The 19,694-nt window shown below is 39.9% G+C and overlaps 1 protein-coding gene across 11 annotated transcripts in view; it reads right to left on the minus strand.

Annotated features, from left to right (window-relative positions):
* The window catches only part of IFT88 (intraflagellar transport 88), a 172,175-nt gene that overhangs the window by 36,797 nt on the left and 115,684 nt on the right, over positions 1–19,694 (minus strand). For all 11 annotated transcript variants that reach the window (XM_084878565.1, XM_084878562.1, XM_084878568.1 and 8 more), the window contains 3 exons: positions 14,423–14,475; positions 12,210–12,275; positions 8,882–8,988 (listed from right to left, as the gene is read on the minus strand). In XM_084878565.1, coding sequence (XP_084734691.1) covers positions 8,882–8,988; positions 12,210–12,275; positions 14,423–14,475 — 226 coding nt within the window. The remainder of the gene's footprint in view (positions 1–8,881; positions 8,989–12,209; positions 12,276–14,422; positions 14,476–19,694) is intronic.

Here is a 19,694-nt window from a genome sequence, read left to right on the forward strand (position 1 = left end):
TATACTTCAAACTGCAGTGAAATCTCTGCTTGTACAAACATCCTAATAACCAAATATTCTGTTTTTAAAAAATATGTTTTTATTTATTTTAGAGAGAGAGGCAGAGAGAAGGGCAGACAGAGGGACAGAAACATTGATGGGAGAGAAACATCCATCTGCCGCCTCCTGCATGCCCCCATTGGAGATCGAGCCCCGGCCGGCTCCATTCGAGGACCTTTGGTTCACGGGTTGATGCTCAACCACAAAGCAACGACGACCAGGCCCCAAATATTCTCTTGATGGGGAAGTTCAGGTTTAAACACAAGTAGAAGGGCAGATAATCTATTAAAAGGCTATTTCCTGTCTTGTTCTATTCTATAATAGTTGGACCTAAACTATTATAGGGATAAAGGCAAAATGGCTTTTGAAATTCAACTTCTATAATAAACATGCTATTAAAATCTCAGAAAATGCCTAATCTGTTCAACAGTCTACTTTCTTAAACACAAACTCACCCTTAAAGAAAAATATCTCCAAGCTGTGACATCCTTATGTTTCCTTTTGTATAGAGTCCCGGTGCATGGAATTCGTGCATGGGTGTGTGTGTGTGTGTGTGTGTGTGTGTGTGTCCCTCAGCCTGGCCTGCACCCTCTCCAATCTGGGATCCCTCGGGGACATTCTCCTCACAATTCAGGACCGCTGGCTCCTAACCACTCTCCTTCCTGCCTGATTGCCCCTAACCTCTTCTGCCTACCAGCCTGATCCCCCCCAACTGTTCCCCCCTACCCACCACTTCCCATCTCCTTTTCCGGGACCCACCTCCTCTGTGCTGCGCAGAGCCACAGGACCCCAGGCCTCACTGCACAGAGCAGCTGCTGGGCCCCCACCTCTGCCCTGAGCATGGCCATCTTGTGATGACATGAAGCGTGACGCCACCTAGGCTATGATTAGTATAGATTGCTTTGTATTTTGCTTAAGTGTTAGATTTTTTTAAAAAAGAGGAAAGCCTTTAAAAATATTTTTATTACCCTAGCTGGTTTGGCTCAATGGATGGAGTGTCTGCCTGTGGATTGAAAGGTCCTGGGTTTGATTCCAGTCAAGGGCACATACCTGGGTTGCAGGCTCGATCCCAAACGTGGAGGAGGCAGCCAGTCAATGATTTTATCTCTCATCATTGATGTTTCTATCTTTCTTCCCTCCTCTCTGAAATCAATAAAAAAATAAAAAAAAATAAAAAACTTTCATTGATTTTTAGACCAAGAGAAAGGAAGAGGGACAGAGAGACAAAAACATCGATGAGAAAAATTGATCGGGTGCCTCCTGCACACCCCCTACTGGGAGTCCACAACCTGGCATGTGCTCCGACCAGAATCAAACTAGTGACCTCTTGGTTCATGGGCTGAGGTTAACCACTGAGCTACACTGGCTGGGAAAGTGTTAGAATTTTTATATCAACACAAATATACCTCAAGTCGCTCTGTGACTGGTGTGAGGCAGGTCCTGACAGCAGGTAAAAGCAGCAGCTTTGGAATAATAACTGACAAAATGATTCTCATCACAGCAAAACTAAAATGTGAGGGAAAGAGCCACATAACGTAACACAGATCAGAAAGTGACAGAGGTCTACACAGAAAGCTGACCATGTTATTTTGGGGAAAACATATGGGGGGGGGGGGAGAAAGTCCCATTAAAAAAAGATATATATTGCTATGTTTGTGTTTATTTGTAAAATGCCCAGGAAGACACATACTAAAATGCTAGTGTTCTGAAAGTGCTAGAAAGGATGATTTTCACGTCTGTATTTTTATTTGAATTAAAATATTACTTACAAGAGTGATCTACCTGACTTTTTAAAGGAATGTCTATTTTTTAATAATTTATTAAAAGTTGACATTCTTATTCTAAAAAATATGATGCCATTCCCATTTTGAAAAAAAAGAGAGAAGGTACAAGTAAAGTAATATAGATAACAAATAACAATGGGACAAATTAAAAAACAGGCATTGAGAGTAAGAAACATTTTTTCCTTTTACATCTACTGTTCAATATGAGCATGACTATTATATGTCTTCTACTACTATTCTGGAATTGGAATAAAACCAGAGCCTTACACGTTCTACTCAGAGTAGAGGTTGAAAACCTGCCACCCTACAAACTGTTACCTGTTCTTGATGAAGTGAACAGAACTCAAGGTGGAGGGCTGACAAACTTGCATACCAATTTCATGTTTCTGACATCCAATTGCATGATCATTTTTCTAGTGGCGTCAATGACAGATTGAGACAAAAAAATTAACTGCACCACAGATTGTTGAGAAGCACTGATCTAGAATACTCTTCCAATGTTACAGCTAATGAGAATGAGAACCACTGTCCCTTCCATGTCTCAGAGCTGGCCAATGGTCAAGCCAGGAGAGAAGTCCAGGATCCTGTCCACCACACTTGCACTTATTACATAAAACTTAGATATTTGTCCAATAGTACAAGTAGCAGTTAGTTGTTTCCTAGTTAAGGATTCCTAAGAAGATTGGCCCTGACTTCAAATTCAAGAGAAAACTCCAAAAGAATGCATGGACCTGGCTGTAACTTCCTGTACTCAGACCTCTATACACACTTCTTTGTAGAGATCTCCATACCTTATTAAGCACTAGCTCCCCCAGGAATGATCTCTGAGTCCTCCTCTGAAGCTGAACCCCTCCATCTCCATTCCCACAGCTCGTTTCCCTCACATGCCCATGACCCTGGAAGAGGAACTCCCATGTTACGAACACTTTCAGCATGTGGCTGATTCTTCTACATCACTGTGTCTTCCACAGAGCACAGCACTGTGATAAATGTTTCCTGAGAGGAGGAATGAGGAATAACACCAGGCAACACATGAAGACACTGACATCAGTGGCCTTTAACAAAAGAAGTGATTAGGAATTTACACCTGAAAAATGTAACTAATGCTCAAACAAGTACTATGAATTTGATATCAATGATGCATATTTCTTCCACATTTTTGTTAGACTTTGTAAATGCATTAATGTATAAAATGTGTAAGACATTCTTGTAACTTTCATTAAATACATAAACTTTAAAGCCATGCCTTTATGAGGTCTTATTACTAAACTAGAGGCCCTGCACTTGAGGGAGGGGAGGTCCTTCACCCGGGCTGCACCCTCTCAGTCTGGGGCCAGCTGGCATGAACTGAAAAGCAATCTGCACATGCTTTCTACTTGTGCTAGTCTTGAAGGTGCCCAGGAGAAAGCCAAACTGCAAACCAAGGTCAGGTGCCACTAGTGCTGGGCCTGTGGCCACTTAGTGAGCGGTACCAGCCATGCCCAGACCAGGTGCTGCTTCTTTAAGAGAGTTTAGTAATGCCTAAAGCATGAGCCAATACAGGCCATTTGTATGGAAAAGCCATTGAAAAACAGCTTGGGTGGGCCTCTAAGTCTCAGGGAAGCACCACGGCAGGATGACTAGTGTGAGCCAGATTGATGAGGCTCAGCCCTGGCACCTTCCGGGGGCTCTGTACGGGGAAGGCTCAGAAAAGGAACAATGGCCTCTGCCAGCACTTCTACCTGGGAGAAAGCTGCCCTTACAGCTTGTGTGCTGACGTTAGACAATTCCGTTCCTCCCTGTATGTCTCTGGTGGCTTTCGAGTTGCTGCCCCAGCACTGGAGCTCAGAGGGAACGAGTCCCAGTCCGTCCGTGTCCTTCTGAGAGGAACTGCCTGAGTCTCCAGCTGCACTCAGCCTCACGCAGCCACGATCCTCACTGGGTTTTACAACCAGAAGTTATAAGGACTTCTCTTCCTGGCACAGCTGGTACAGGCTGGGGAGAATGGTGTGAGGCTTGGACCAGTCTCTTCAGGGAGTCTCTACAGCCAAGATATCACTATTAATTTTTATCTTTTACATATTGGTGTAGGGCTGTGGGACCAATATGTAAAAGATAAGGGGCCCTCCTACCAATCTCAATGTGATTTCTTTATTATTATTTTATTTCAGCGGGCATATGCCCTGACTGGGAATCAAACTGTGGCCTCCTGTGATGCCCAACTACTGTGCTATGCTGGCTGGGCTCAATGAGAATTCTTTATATCCTTAATTGTAGGATTTCTGTTTAGCTAGATTTTAGGTGATTCTGAATGATGCTTATTCTGTAGTTCAGTTATAATTTTGATGCGGTTGTGGGAGAATGTGAGTATCATGTTTACCTACCACTCTATATTGAACAGAACCAAACTTATATGAAGTCTTAAAACTTTAACTCCTTCCATAAGAATCCTGGCTTCTTTATTAGATAACTTTACATAACTAATTAAAAGATATGTATTTTTAAACTTATTTTTAGAGACAGAGAGAAAGAGAGAGAGAAAGGAAGAGAGGGAGAGAGAGACATTGGTTTGCTGTCCCACTTATTATGCATTCACTAGTTGATTCCTGAATTTGCCCTAACTGGGGATAAAACTCACAACCTTGGTGTGTCAGGAAGATGCTCTAAACAACAGAGTTGCCTGGCCAGGATCTTGATTCTTCTTAATGAAACAAATTTAATAGTAATTATGATGACAATTTTGATAACTTGAACTTTCATTTATACAAGTTTATACTTATAAAGCTTTCACACAGATTATAACATTTAATTAGCAATTGGTATATGGTAATAAATTGGTATTCACAGCATGTTTTAATGATATACCCTAGTGTAGCATTACAATACCAACTTGATATTTTAAGAATTTTTGAGGTAAAAATCTATATCATGGTCATATTCTTTTCCTGTTGACACTTTATTTTTAAAATCTTTATTATTGAGAGTATTACAATTGTCTCTCCTCCCCACCCCCCACTGCCTAACGCCACCTGGCTCCCACCCCACTGTCTGTGTTCACAGGTAATGCATATAAGTTCTTTGGTGATTCTCTCCCTGCCTCCTCTCCCCTCCTTCTCTCTGAGATTCGTCAGTGTGTTCCATGTTTTCATTCATCTGATTCTATTTTATTCATTAGATTTCTTGTTCATTTATTTTGATTTTTAATTCAATTGTTGATAGATATGTATTTATTGGCATTTTATTGTTCATATATATATATATATATACATTTTTTTTTAATATATTTATTGATTTTGTACAGAGAGAAAGGGAGAGAGATAGAGAGTTAGAAACATCGATGAGAGAGAGTCATCGATCAGCTGCCTCTTGCACACCCCCTACTGGGGATATGCCCGCAACCAAGGTACATGCCCTTGACCGGAATCGAACCCGGGACCCTTCAGTCCCCAAGCCGACGCTCTATCCATTGAGCCAAACCGGTTTCGGCTGTTCATATATTTTTTATAAATGCTTCTTAAAAAAAAGATATTTTATTGATTTTTTACAGAGAGGAAGGGAGAGGGATAGAGAGTTAGAATCGATGAGAAACATCGACCAACTGCCTCCTGCACACCACCTACTGGGGATGTGTGTGCAACCGAAGTACATGCCCTTGACCGAAACTGAACCTGGGACTTTTCAGTCTGCAGGCCGACACTATATAAACTGAGCTAAACCGGTTAGGGCTGTTCATATTTTTTAATCATTTTTCTCCTTTTTCTTCTCCTCCTTCCTCTTCTTAAAGACTACCCTTCAACATTTAATGTAATATTGGTTTGGTGGTGATGAACTCCTTTAGCTTTTTCTTGTCTATGAAGCTCTTTGAGAGCTTTGCTGGGTAGAGTAATCTTGGTGTAGTTCCTTGCTATTTATAACTTTGAATATTTCTTGCCACTCCCTTCCAGCCTGCAAAGTTTCTGTTGAGAAATCAGCTGACAGTCCTATGGACGGTTCTCTGTAGCTAATTGCTTTTCTCTTGATGCTTTTAAAATTTATCTCTTTGTCGTTAAGACTTGGCATTTTATTAATTATGTGTCCTGGTTGGGCCTCTATGGATTCCTCTTGTTTGGGACTGTGTGCTTCTTGGACTTGTAAGTCTATTTGTTTCACCAGGTGGGGAAGTTTTCTGTCATTATTTCTTCAAATAGGTTTTCAATATCTTGCTCACTTTCTTCTCCTTCTGGCATCCCCATGATGAGAATGTTGGTATGCTTGAAGTTGACCCAGAGGCTTCTTAAACTATCCTCACATTTTTTTATTCTTTTTGCTCTTCTAATTGGGTGTTTTTTGCTTTCTCATATTTCAAATCGTTGATTTGATTTTTGGAATCCTCTATTCTACTGTTGTATCCCTGAAAATTATTCTTTATTTCAGTTAGTGTATGCTTAATTTCTAATTGATCCTTTTTCATGTCTTTGAAATTCTCATTAAGATCTTTCAAAGTCTCACTAAGTCCCTTGAAGCTCTCATTAAGTCTCTTGATAGATATGTATTTATTGGCATTTTATTGTTAGGGCCCTTGAGCAATCTTATAACCATTAGGGCCCTTGAGCAATCTTATAACCATTGTTTTGAACTTTGTATCCAGTAGTTTGAACCCTTCCATTTCTTTCATTTGTGACATGTTTCTCTCTCTCCCTATTTTTGCTGCTTCCCTGTGTTTGTTTCTATGTATTAGGAAGATCTGCTCTGTCTAATGGAATTGGAAGATTGGCCTTGTGTATTAGATGTCCTGTAGGACACAGTGGCTCAGCCTCTGCAGTCACCCGAGTTGGGCACTCTACGTGTGCCCCTGTGCAGGCTGTGTGCAGTCTTGTTATAGTTGAGCCTTGATTGTTGTTGGTGTCACTGAGAGGAAGCGAACTCCAGACCAATTGGCTGTAAGGACTAGCTGAGACTATAATAGAAGAGCTGCTATGCAGGAAACACCCCTATGGAGCAGGACTTGCTTCAGTGGGGCTTTGGTGCTCACCAAATCTGCCCCTTAAATATATCGCTCATGGATATGTAGAGCTGTAATCTGGTATGATCTGAAGCTTTCCACCGGGTGCATTAGTTCTGGGGCCTCCTGGCAGATGCAGTCAGCCACTGTCTGGGACTACCTGGCAGGAGGTACAGAGAGGTCTGCAGATGGCTGCTACTTGTATTGTGCTTATAAGTCTCCAGGGCAAAAACCAACTGTGAAGCAAGGAAGGCTGGTGCTAGTGTCAGTCTTGGGCCTTTTATTGATATGTTTGCAGCACATTGATGCCAGCTGCTGCTTGTTTGAAAGATTTTAACAAAGTCTGAAGCCTGAGCCAGGACAGGCCATTCATATAGAAAAGCTGCTACAAACAGCTTGGGTGGGGTTGCAAATTGGATGGGGCGGGGTCTCAGGGAATCACCAGGGTGGAGAAAACAGTGTGAGCCAGGCTGATGGAGACTCAGATAGCTGGTCAGCTCTGTGACATGGGAGATCCCAGCATAGGAACAATGACCCCTATGAACGCCCCTGTCTGAGAGAAAGCTGCCCTTGAGTTCTTGACCTGATGCCTGACAATCCAATTCCTCCCCAAATGTCCCTGGTTCCTTTCAAGTCATGGCCCCAGTGCTGGAGCCAGAGGGACTGAGTCCAAGTAAGTTGATGCACTGCCCCTTTAAGAGGATTACCTGGTCTCCAGCAGCCTCTGAGTCCCTCAGCCACAATTCCCCACTGGTTTTTACAGTCCGAAGTTATGGGAACTTCTCTTCCAAGCTCTGGAACCCAGGGCTGGAGGTCTGGTGTTGGGCTGGGATCCCTTGCTCCTCACTGGGGGGGAAGAGGGGGGTAGGCGGGGAGGGAGGACTCTGCAGCTAAGATATCCCTCCTGATTAAAAAAACAGCACATGTGGATATCGGACCAGTCCATTCCGCCCCTCTGCCCCTCCTACCAGTCTCAATGTACTTTCTTCTTTACTTTTCCAGTTGTAGGACTTTCATTCAGTTAGCTTTTAGGAGGTTCTGAACAATGGTTGTTCTATAATATATTTTTGTTGTAATTTTAATGTGGTTATGGAAAGCTGCAGGTACCAGCGTTTACCTACACCACCATGTTGGTTCTCTCCCCTACACTTGATACTTTAAAAAGACTGTACAAATTTCAGATCACATCTTCAAAGCAAAAACAAGGTATCCACATTTTGAAAGCAAATATGGAATTTAGACTTAATTATCCAAGATAAAAAGTCTAAGGTAAAAAAATATATCTTTTATGAAAGGCAGACACTTAAAAAATGACATTAAACTTTTAAATATTCTTGGCTCAAAGGAGAAATTATTCTTTTAAATAAGATAAGTACATTGTTACTCCACATACTTCATGGAACATGGAAATAGACTTAAAATGCTCCCATGTATGTTAATGTTATTCTCAAAGCCATCTCTACTATACTAGTGTAAAAGTACTATGTTGTATACAAGTAACTGTTTCTTAGTTTCCATGCGTCACAGGACTGTCAAATTAAAATTAAGTCTATAATCTAACTTATTCTCTAAAAATCAAGTCTGGAAAACGACTGAACAAATTACTTTGTATGGTGGAAAATTATAATTATTTGCCCATTAGTATGATCCACTAAAAAGTATGAGTCTACTGAACTTCCTCCTATTTGGAACTCACTCTTGACAGAACTTCATTCTAACATTAGGATTTTAGTTATTGTTTTTCCTTTATGCCAGAGCAGAAAAAAAGTTCAACTTCAGCCGAAATCGGTTTGGCTCAGTGGATAAGAGCGTCAGCCTGTGGCCTGAGAGGTCCCAGGTTCGATTCCGGTCAAGGGCGTGTGCCTTGGTTGCAGGAACATCCCTAGTGGGGGTGTGCAGGAGGCAGCTGGTCGATGTTTCTCTCTCATCAATGTTTCTAGCTCTCTATCCCTCTCCCTTCCTCTCTGTATAAAATCAGTAAAATATATTTAAAAAATTCAACTTTATTTTACTGACAGAAGCCCCAACATCACTCAAGTTATAGAAGGCTGACATTTTGAAAATTAACAGACAGTAGTTTTTGGCCCATATGGGATACCTGTTCTTTTATTTCTTTAATTTTTTCCAATCTCTTGAGTTTTGTTGCATATTCTTGAACTTCTTTTAATCCAATATCTGTGCAGAGACGAACCAGGAAACGCAGACCTAAATTGTAAAAAATATATTTAGAAAAGTATTTGTGTATTGTGTTGAAAGTCTAACAAATCATTAACCATAATCTTTTGGGACACAGGAATGATGCTCATGAACAGTGATTGTTTTTCTCATGAAAATTGTGTTATAGAATTGTGCATTGAATCTTATATAATTTTATTAAACAATGACAGCCCAATAAATTTTTTTTAAAAAGTATCTACACTCTGTATTTTCTTGACATGGCAAGATAGACTTTCCTGAAAGGGGTTTAAAGGGACTCTCTTGACTCTGGCCGAGTAGCTCATTTGGTTGGAGGGTTGTCCTACAACAAGGTTACAGGTTCAATCATAGTCAGGGCACAAACAAGAATTGACCAATGAATGTATAAATAAGTAGAACAACAAATCAATGTTTCTCTCTCCTGTCTTTTCTCTCTAAAAATAAATTAAAAAGAAAATAAAACAAAGGGACTCTTTTTACTCACCTGTCCACACCACCTATAATCAGAGCCCTTCCAATGCGCTTTACCCTCCTTGTCTGCTTTCCTTCATGGCACTTCTAACTTCTGACATATTCTGTAAGTGTGTTCTCTTAGTCTTTCCACTAGCAAGCTCCATGAGAGCAAAGACTTTCATCTGTATTGTTTTCAGCTCAGTGCTATGCCAACACAGTAGTTAAAGAAGTGCAAGAATATGCAACAGAACTCTGTAAGAACTTGTAAATAAATGACCTATTCATGACCACCAATGTTTTGCAAATAACAGTACTAAAATAATTTAATATATCATACATACATTAGCATATAAATTGCCCACACATACATTAGTAATTCATAATAAGGTAATTTAAATTTCCTATAAATAACACACAACTATTCCTCTTTACCTATCCTTAGAGTGACTTAGGAATATTTAGTGTAAAACGAAAATTATTGTTTTGAGTATATGTTCTCTGAAATTCAGTATGTCAATAGTAACTCCATAGTGCAGGTCAATTTTTGATAAATGAAGGATATATTTTAAGACTAAATGATCTTGTTCAGTTCACTGGAAAACTAATCTGCTCAAAACAATATATTCCTAAGACTACAGTGAATATAGACTATTTAAAAAAATATATTTTATTGATTTTTTTTACAGAGAGGAAGGGAGAGAGTTAGAAACATCGATGAGAGAGAATCATCAATAGGCTGCCTCCTACACACCCCCTACTGGGGATGTGCCCACCACCAAGGTACATGCCCTTGATTGGAATGGAACCTGGGACCTTTCAGGCCACAGGCTGACGCTCTATCCACTGAGCCAAACCAGTTTCGGTTAATATAGACTATTGATGACATTTGTTTTGAAAATTATCCAGGCCAAGTTCATCTTGAACATTCCCTGAGGCACAGGTAAACATTCATTTGATATTTAGAGTGAACCTTATACTCTCCATAAAGGAAGACATTTGGTGTTGCTTGAAGACAGTCCCTTCACTGGTCCAGTGCCAGGTGCTCAGGTTACCGCAGTAATTCTGAACAGGCAGCAATCCTGCCCCCAAGAGACACCTGGCAATGTGTGGGGCATTTATGTTTTTAATAACAACAGTGTGGGAATAGTGGGGAGTGCTACTGCTATCTCATGGGCAGAGGCAGGAGTACTGCTAACACACTGCAACCCCTGGGAGCCAGAATGGTCCGTCCCAACGTCAGTGGTCCTGAGAGATTTTTTCCCAGGTGACTTTTCGCTTGCATCATATCCACAGAAAATATCACTGCTCTCTCTCATTTAATCTCTAAAGCACCAATTCCCTAATGTGACTGAGAATGAGAATTAAATAATAAGCTTAAGTAGGGAAAATTAAATATCTGGGTTCACTTTGAACCTACATGAGAATCTCTATAAACAGGGCAATAAGACTGTAGTTCTTGAAAGTGTGACAAGGAATTCCTCCCAAGAACCTGTTTTCTGACTGGCTTACAGAAACCACTATTGAGGGTTAATGAATCTGCTCTAATTAGAACTAAAAATTACTTACTCCTAAGCTACCAGTAACATTGAAGCTCTGAGTCAGCTGCTGCTGAGCTTTTATAAAAGCCAAAGTGAGGAAAATGTTAATTAAGGAAGGGGCAGTACTTTTTTTATTTATTCATTTTTTGATTAAGGTATTACGTATGTGTCCTTATCACCACATTGCCTCCCCAACCCCCCACTCATGCCCTCATCCCCCTGGTGTCTGTGTCCATTGGTTAAGCTTATATGCATGCAATAAGTCCTTTGGTTGATCTCTTCCCCTTACCCCTACCCTCCCCTACCTTCCCTCTGAGGTTTGATGGTCTGATCAATGTTTCTCTGTCTCTGGATCTGTTTTTGTTCATCAGTTTATGTTGTTCATTATATTCCATAAATGAGTGAGATCATGTGATATTTATATTTCTTCAATTGGCTTATTTCACTTAGCATAATGCTCTCCAGGTCCATCCATGCTGTTGCAAATGGTAAGAATTCCTTCTTTTTTTACCGCTGCGTACTAATGGGGCAATACTGCTAATCCCAAAATCAGGAACATTGACTTTACTAAGTTGCAATGTGCTGTTTTGTGTTCATTATCATTAAAGGACAAAATTAAAAATAGTTTTTCCAAGTATGCTATTTTATTTGCTGTAGGGATGTTTTAAAGCAAGGAGCTGCATTATCTTTCAATGGCTTTATCTATTGTATCTCTCAGTGTCTCAACTTGAATGAATTACAAGTTGAAAAATGTTTCTTCTTCCTAAGGAATTGCTTTTTATTTCCTCATAAACAGTAAAGATTATAGAACAGATTGCCTTTTATGTCTTTCCCTTAGCCGCAAAGCTATTCAGGGCCAAATATACAGTCTAGTGGAGATATACTACATATGATTATGGTTATTTTGTGTTTTACCTGATCCTGATTTGTTGTTATTGCTGTAATACTTCACACTATTTTAAGTCACATCAAATCCATTGTACGTCAAGATGGGAAATATAGATGCTTACTTTTGAAAAGAATTCAATGGTTCTCTTCAAATGTAAATCCATCAACAATTAAATTCTATAAAGATGTGTATAGTCAGATACTCTGATCCTGTAAACTCCTATTTAAACATATGTACCAAAATTATAACTTGGTATTTATATATGCAATTATAATACTATAGCAAATGTAAAATAGGGCATAAAACATGAGAACCTACACTTTCAAGCTATAAAATGTAATCTCACTTACATTCAACATTTTCTGGAAATTTTCTGTGAATATCTTTATAAGTATCTAATGCTTTTTGGTAGTTACCTACAAATAAAAAAAGAAAGAGAAACCCATTAGCAAATTATAGAAATTAATAGGATTCAGCAAAAACAATTTGAATTCAATATACTGGCACCACTAATTGGTTTAGCAGGAAGACTTTTTTTTTTTTTTAAAGCAGTAAGACTTGCATGTTTGCCTCAAGGATATGTAACAAGTAACATAACTTTTGGAAGAAAATGTATAGAAAAATAAATTTGAAAAGGTTTACAGCAGAAGGAAATGGATGATGGTTAACACTTAGTTCCATTTCTTAAAATAAATGTTTGTGGTACAAATTAAGATGCATTCAATTTAATTTCCTAAAAATTAAATATTTCAAGTGAAAAACTGAAAATTTAAAATAATTTACATGATTACATGATAATTCAATGTCATTTACTTAATTGGAAAAGATGAAACATTTTCTTTAGTTGTCATTATGGAACATTAAAATGTTTACAGAAAACATTTTGTTTTGTAATAAAATAATTAAGTTTCATGAAATAGCAAAGAATGAGGAAATGAATTTTGGGTCAAGATCTTGGCTAAAATCTCAGTGAATGAGCTAAGAATCTTTCTGGGCCTCAGGATTCAAGAAGGATAGCTATACTAACCTCAAAGTGTTGTGAGAATGAAATCAAATAGAGAGGAAGCAGGTTCTCAATAAATACTAGTTTCTTTTCTAACTTGCCCTTCAATAACTCCAGAAGGTATATGTCTTTAAATTATTCAGAATGCCCCACGAATGTACTACTCTACATATGACTGATGTGGAAATGAACAGAGGCAATCAGAACTCAGCTGAGATAAAGTGTATACGTTGTATGTTATTCGATAGGACACACAGTCACATTAAAGATCAACCCTTCAAAGACTTGATGATGACACAGAATACGTATTTTGATGGCACTCCGAAGGAGCTCACAGAGATCCATCAAGAAAGAAGCTATAGCACTCAGCAAGAGAACCCTGTTAACACTTTTATAACAAATGCTTCCCTGGGATTGAGGAGTTTCTTTTCCTGGGTCATATGTATGCTCTACAAGAGGGATCACATATTTGTTAATGCTCGTCTCCTGCTCAATCTTTGTATTTTAAACATCATTCTCATCAGTTCAAAACTATTAACATCGCTACCCTTCAGGACATGGTCAACAGCACAGAACCTAGTAGAGCAACTGATGCAAACACAAATGATATCTGGTATAAAAATATAAATCAGTGTTCCAGTCCTGGGCCTTCCCCAGGGAGGTGAAGATAGTCTCATTAATGTGGCCGCACACATAGGACATTTAGAATTAGGTGGCAGAAAATCTATACTATAATAGAGGAATGTGCAAATTGTCCAGGACACCATCACAGTAACAATAACTATCAGCAGGCTGCCTGGTGCAAGAAGGCTGGCAGGGGGGTTAGTGAGGGACGACCAAACGACTGAACAGCAGGCTGTGTGGGGCGAGAAGGCCAGCAGGGGGGGGTCAGTTGAGGGCAACGGGCCAGCAGAGGGAGCAGTTGGGAGTGACAGGTCAGCGGGGGGTAGGGGGGTGTGGGTGGAGGGCATTTAGGGGTGATCAGGCCAGCAGGCAGAGGTGATTAGGGGTGATCAGGCTGGCAGGGAGGCATTTAGGGTTGATCAGGCAGGCAGGCAAGTGAGCAGTTAGGAGCCAGTGGTCCCGGATTGTGAGAGGGATATCTGACTGCCAGTTTAAGCCTAATCCCTGGGATTGGGCCTAAACCAGCAGTTGAATATCCCCGGAGGGGTCCCGGATTGGACAGGGTGCAGGCTGGGCTGAGGGGACTCCCTTAGTGCACGAATTTCGTGCATCAGGCCTCTAGTGGAATATAAATTGATGTGTACAGAATGCCTGTTTTTCTGTAGCTAACTTGTGAAAATGATTACATGTTAACTTGAGAGATAATAAATCTGTGTCCAACAGTGGTGTTGAAATACATGACTAAGACCTACTTTTAAAGCATAACTTTTTTCTGTCTGTAGTAATTATTATGTTTTTCATATAATGCTTCAAATATGTATAGTTAGCAAAAGTTAATGTTTTAATAAATAAATATGCAATTGGAACACATTTTATGCATAATTACCTAAAATACAGAAGCAGCAAAATATGTTAAAAATAAATAAAAGCATTTACCACTTCTTCTAAAACAACTAGCTACCATCAGCTGCCATTTCACTTGTGTGGGCCTATAAGAGAAATAAATAATATGAAATTAAAAAGGAAACAAAAGTAACCTGAGATAGTCAACCATACTTATAAAGCTACAAATCTGTGCTATCTTTCAATTTCTTTTTGGCCTCTGATTAAATCATCTTTATTATTGAAAAGAGCATACATACAGATATTATTTCATTCTCTCCATTCACCTTAAAAAAAGAAACAGACCAGCCAAGGGTAAGAGCTATGTCTACGATGACACGCCCAAGAGTATATACCAGTATAATATCCCATGTTAATCCCTCATTTCACATTTCCACAAAGCAATGAGATGAAGTTTGAAAACTGACACCAGGAAGAATTATTTCTGTGTTTGGAATAAATAAGTAAGTACCTGAAAGAGAATCATGACGTGGTTTTAAAAGGGCAGAGTAAAGACTTTTTACATTGCAACGTCTCTTCTAGAATTAACCCCAAACAAGAAGGAGAAAGGCAGTCTCATGCTCCATCTCAGATGAAACTGGAATGGAATAAAGCCACAGACAGATGATGGGTGATGGATGAAGGAGATAGAAACTGCCTTCAGCAGGACAGAAAAAGCTAAAACCCAAGGGTGAACAAAGGGCATATGAGGAGAAGGAGCAGATCTTCCCTGAAAATCTCCAGAATGCTGGAGAACTGAAAACAGCAGGACAGACTAGTAATGTTACTGGGAAGCAGCTGGCCCCCATGCTCCAGAGTTACCCACGGAGGCTGTAATCAGGGCTCAGGCTAGTTCGAGGTGAGAAATGAAAACTGGAGGATGAAGTGGGAATCACTTCAGGAACAGTGAGACCCTAAGCCCAGGCCCCTTCCAGCTACAGGGATGGCAGCAGTCAGGTTGACACTTTCCCTTGAACACATCAAATGGCCCCAGAGAAAAGACTTTCAAGTTTTAAGATGACAGACAGTCTCAGTGACAAAGCCATACAATTAACATGCTCTATACTAGTGGAAGGTGCTGTTAGCATTTGGGGTGACACTGTTCACTATGCAAATCCTCTACACATTACTGAGTGTTCACCATCTCAGGCAGCTGCCCACCTAATACCCACTGTGTCCCCATCATCAAGACCATAAAATGTCCCTTCCCCACATTTCCAAATGGTGCCACAAGGGTGGGGCAGCAGTCCTTTCTTGACTTGTGTTGCCTTTTTTAAAAAAAAACACACACACACAAAAAAAACACTTTTAAATCTTTTATTGTGAAGTATAACACATGGAAAAGCACACAAAACATAGCTGTGCAGCTCAGTGAATTGTCACATGTAACTGCACATGTAACTGCTCTGCAGTTCAAGAAACAGGACACTGCCAAGGCCCCCGATGTCCTTCTCGCTCCCTTCCACCACGCCCTCCTTCACTGTGAAGGTAACTGCTATTCTGACTTTAAAACTGTTGACTTAGTCTGTTTCTGAACTTCATATGAATGAGCTAACAGAGCTTGTATCCTTTTAGAACAGCTTTGAGACATAACTCATGCAACATATAATTTACCCGTTTAAAGTGGGTAATTCAAAAGCTTAGATATATTACATTAATAATTTTAAAAAGTTATTATTGAAACAGATGTAACAAAAACTTGTCATTTTAACCATGGTTAGGTACAGAATTCAGTGGCATTAATTACATTCGCAATGTTGTGCAACCATCACCATCATCTATTTCGAAACCCTCTTACCAAGGCAAATAAACCAGCACCCCTCCATAAAGTGCAAATTCTGATGTATGGCGCAAAAAATAAATGTTCAGGAAGAGGAGAGGTAACCAATGCATATGGAATGTCTCTGTCATTTAGTCAGAAGGAGGCAAATCAAGATGCAAGTGAAAGCAAATTTATAGGGAAGCAGGGAGAGGGAAATATTAGGGGAGTTCCTGGTAAACTGAAGTATAAAATAGAAACTTTGAGGTGATCTGTGAGGGAAATAAAAAGGGGAGTTAATGAGAAACACATCAGATTTATGAGCAGTTTTCACATAACACAAATATGTGTGGCATCAGTTTAGCCATGTAGGATAGATCTTCCCAGGCTGCAAACAAGAGTGGGAAGGCTGTATCAACCATGAAATTTTGGGGGACAAATGGGACAGCAAAGTAATTAAAGAATGTTGGCAAAAAAGGGCACAGCTGTGAACAATGAAGCAGCCTAGGAAGAACAGGTTCAGAACTACAGCCTGAAGAACCTGTGATAGGAAAGAGGGTCAAGAGACTAGAGGTCTTGGTCTTACCCAAGAGAGGCACACTGAGAGTAGGGGTAGAGAAGAAGAGAGATTATGTTTAGGCAGCTGGGTGTTATAACAAACTAGAGGCCCAGTGCACGGAATTCATGCACGGGGGAGGGGGAGCGGTGTCCCTTGGCCTAGCCTGAACCCTCTCCAATCTGGGACCCCTCAAGAGATGTTTAGGCCCGATGCCTCTCACAATCCAGGACTGCTGGCTTCCAACTGCTCGCCTGCCTGCCTTTCTGATTGCCCCTAACAGCTTCTACCTGCCAGCCTGATCACCCCCTAACCAGTCCCCTGCCAGCCTGATTGGTGCCTAACTGCTTCCCTGCCAGCTGTATGCCCCCAACTTTCCTCCTCTGCAGGCCTGGTCACCCCTAACTGCCTTCCCCTGCAGGATTAATGACTCCCAAACTGCCCTCCCTTGCAGGCCTGGTCCCCCCACCTTCACCCCCAACTGCCCTCTCCTGCTGGCCATCTTGTGGCTGCCATCATGTGTCCAAATGGGGGCAGCCATGTTTGACCACATGGAAACAGCCATCTTGTGTGTTGGAGTGATGGTCAATCTGCATATTACTCTTTTATTAGATAAGATAGAGGCCTGGTGCACGGGTGGGGGCTGCCTGGTTTGCCCTGAAGGGTGTCCCAGATCAGGGTGGAGGTTCCCTTGGGGCATGGGGCGGCCTTGGTGAGGGGCCTGTGGTGGTTTGCAGGCTGGCCACGCCGCCTGGCGACCCAAGCAGAGGTCTTGGTATTTATTTATCTTCTACAATTGAAACTTTGTAGCCTTGAGTGGATGCCTGCCAGGGTGTGCAGAAAGCTTGGCTTCCTCCATTGCTGGGGAAACCCAAGTGTCCTGCTTGCTCCTTGGCCGCAGACATCTTGACTGTGTTAATTTGCATACTCACTTCTGATTGGCTGGTGGGCATGGCTTGTGGGTGTAGTGAAGTGATGGTTAATTTGCATATTATTCTTTTATTAGATAGGTTATTTGATTGGTAAAAATATGCTGGGTGGTAATCACGTAAGATCTAGATGGCTATTCTAGATCAATGAATTTAGGGAGGTTGACACTTGTGAGGCTCGACTACTGATGGGATAGAAAGAGAGCATGAACTAGATGAGATCAACATGTGACATTCATATGGGAACAATGGTAGATGGAGTCTCAAAGGAGGAAGGATCTTACCTGAGCTAAAAGGGCTAGAATTAGGATTAAGTATAATAAAAAGGTTACAGTGTATTATCTCTGCAGCCATATCTAGAGCATATAATTAAAGTTAAAGCTTTTCCTCTTATACTTTTTGTTCTATAATTCTCAAAATGTCATACAAATTAATTGTATAATATGAATTCTACATAGAGATCACTCAAATTTTTAAGCATTCCTTTATTATTCAAATGATTAAAAATCATATTTAATGTTAACATTAAATTTGGCCAAATACAAAGCAGAATATTATATACTAGTATTTCAATTATTTTTGAAACATTCATGTACAAAACATTGATATAAAATTAAAGATATTTTTAAAAGTTTAATTTTTAATATACAATGTATACCAATTAAAATTGAAATTTATTTCAGAATTGAAACTTTGTTCTAGAATTGAGATAGTAATTTTCTTTTTTTCTAGGGAAGTAAAAAACTTTTTTTTCTTTTTCTTTTTTTTTAACTTTATTTTTCTCTTTGAAAATTTTATTTTTCAACTACAGTTTACACTCAATATTATTATTATTTTTATTTTAGATATATTTTATTGATTTTTTTATTTTAGATATATTTTATTGCTTTTTTTTTTTTTCCAGAGAGGAAGGGAGAGGAGAGAGCTAGAAACATCGATGAGAGAGAGACATCAACCAGCTGCCTCCTGCGCACCCCACACCAGGGATGTGCCCACAACCAATGTACATGCCCTTGACTGGAATCGAACCTGGGACCCTTCAGTCCTCAGACCGATGCTCTACCCACTGAGCCAAAGCAGTTTTGGCCATTCAATATTATTTTGTATTAGTTTCAGGTGTACAGCATGGTGAATAGACAATCATATAATATATTAAGTTCTCCCCTGATATTTCCAGTGCTCACCTGGCACCACCCATAGTTATTATAATACTAAAGGCCTGGTGTGCAAAATTCGTGCAGGAAGGGGGGGTTCCCTCAGCCCTGCCTGCATCCTCTGAACTTTGGGACCCCTACACCTTTTTCTTATCTAGCTAACCTCTTCACATTAAAAAAAATAATAATAATAACGGAGGACCGCATCAGTGAGCTAGAAGACAAGATGGAAAAAAATACCCAATTAGAGTAACTTCTAGAGAGAAAAAAATTAAAAAGCAGGAGGAGAGCCTAAGGGAACTTTGGGACAATACAAAACAAAACAATATTACTTAGATCTGGAAACAAAACAAAACAAAAAAATATTAGAATAATAGGGGTTCCAGAAGGAAAGGAAACTGAGGAAGACATGGAAAACGTATTTCAAGAATAATGACAGAAAATCTTCCTGAGATAGAGAAGAAAACCCCCACACAAATCCAAGATGCTCGCAGAGTCCTAAGTAAAATGAACCCCAGAAGACCGATGCCAAGGCACATTATAATTAAACTGGCAAACACCAACGACAAAATAAGAATCTTAAAAGCAGCCAGAGAGAGACAGAAAGTTATATATAAAGGAACCCCCATCAGACTAGCAACTGATTTCTCAACAGAAACTCATCAGGCCAGAAGGGAATGGGATGAAATATACAAAGTCATGCAAAGGAAGGGTCTGAATACAAGAATACTGTACCCAGCAAGGTTATCAATCAAAATTGAAGGTGAAATCAGGAGCTTCACAGACAAAAAAAAAAAAAAAGACTGAAGGAATTTATCTCCACCAAACCAGCAATGCAAGAAATGCTAAAGGGTCTACTGTAAAAATAAAGAAATAGAAAGCAAAGAAGGAACACAGGAGTATAGAATAAAAATGGTGTCAAATAAAT

This window comes from Pipistrellus hanaki, assembly GCF_964339955.1.
Source record: "Pipistrellus hanaki genome assembly, chromosome: 3".
In the NCBI taxonomy this organism is placed as follows: domain Eukaryota; kingdom Metazoa; phylum Chordata; class Mammalia; order Chiroptera; family Vespertilionidae; genus Pipistrellus; species Pipistrellus hanaki.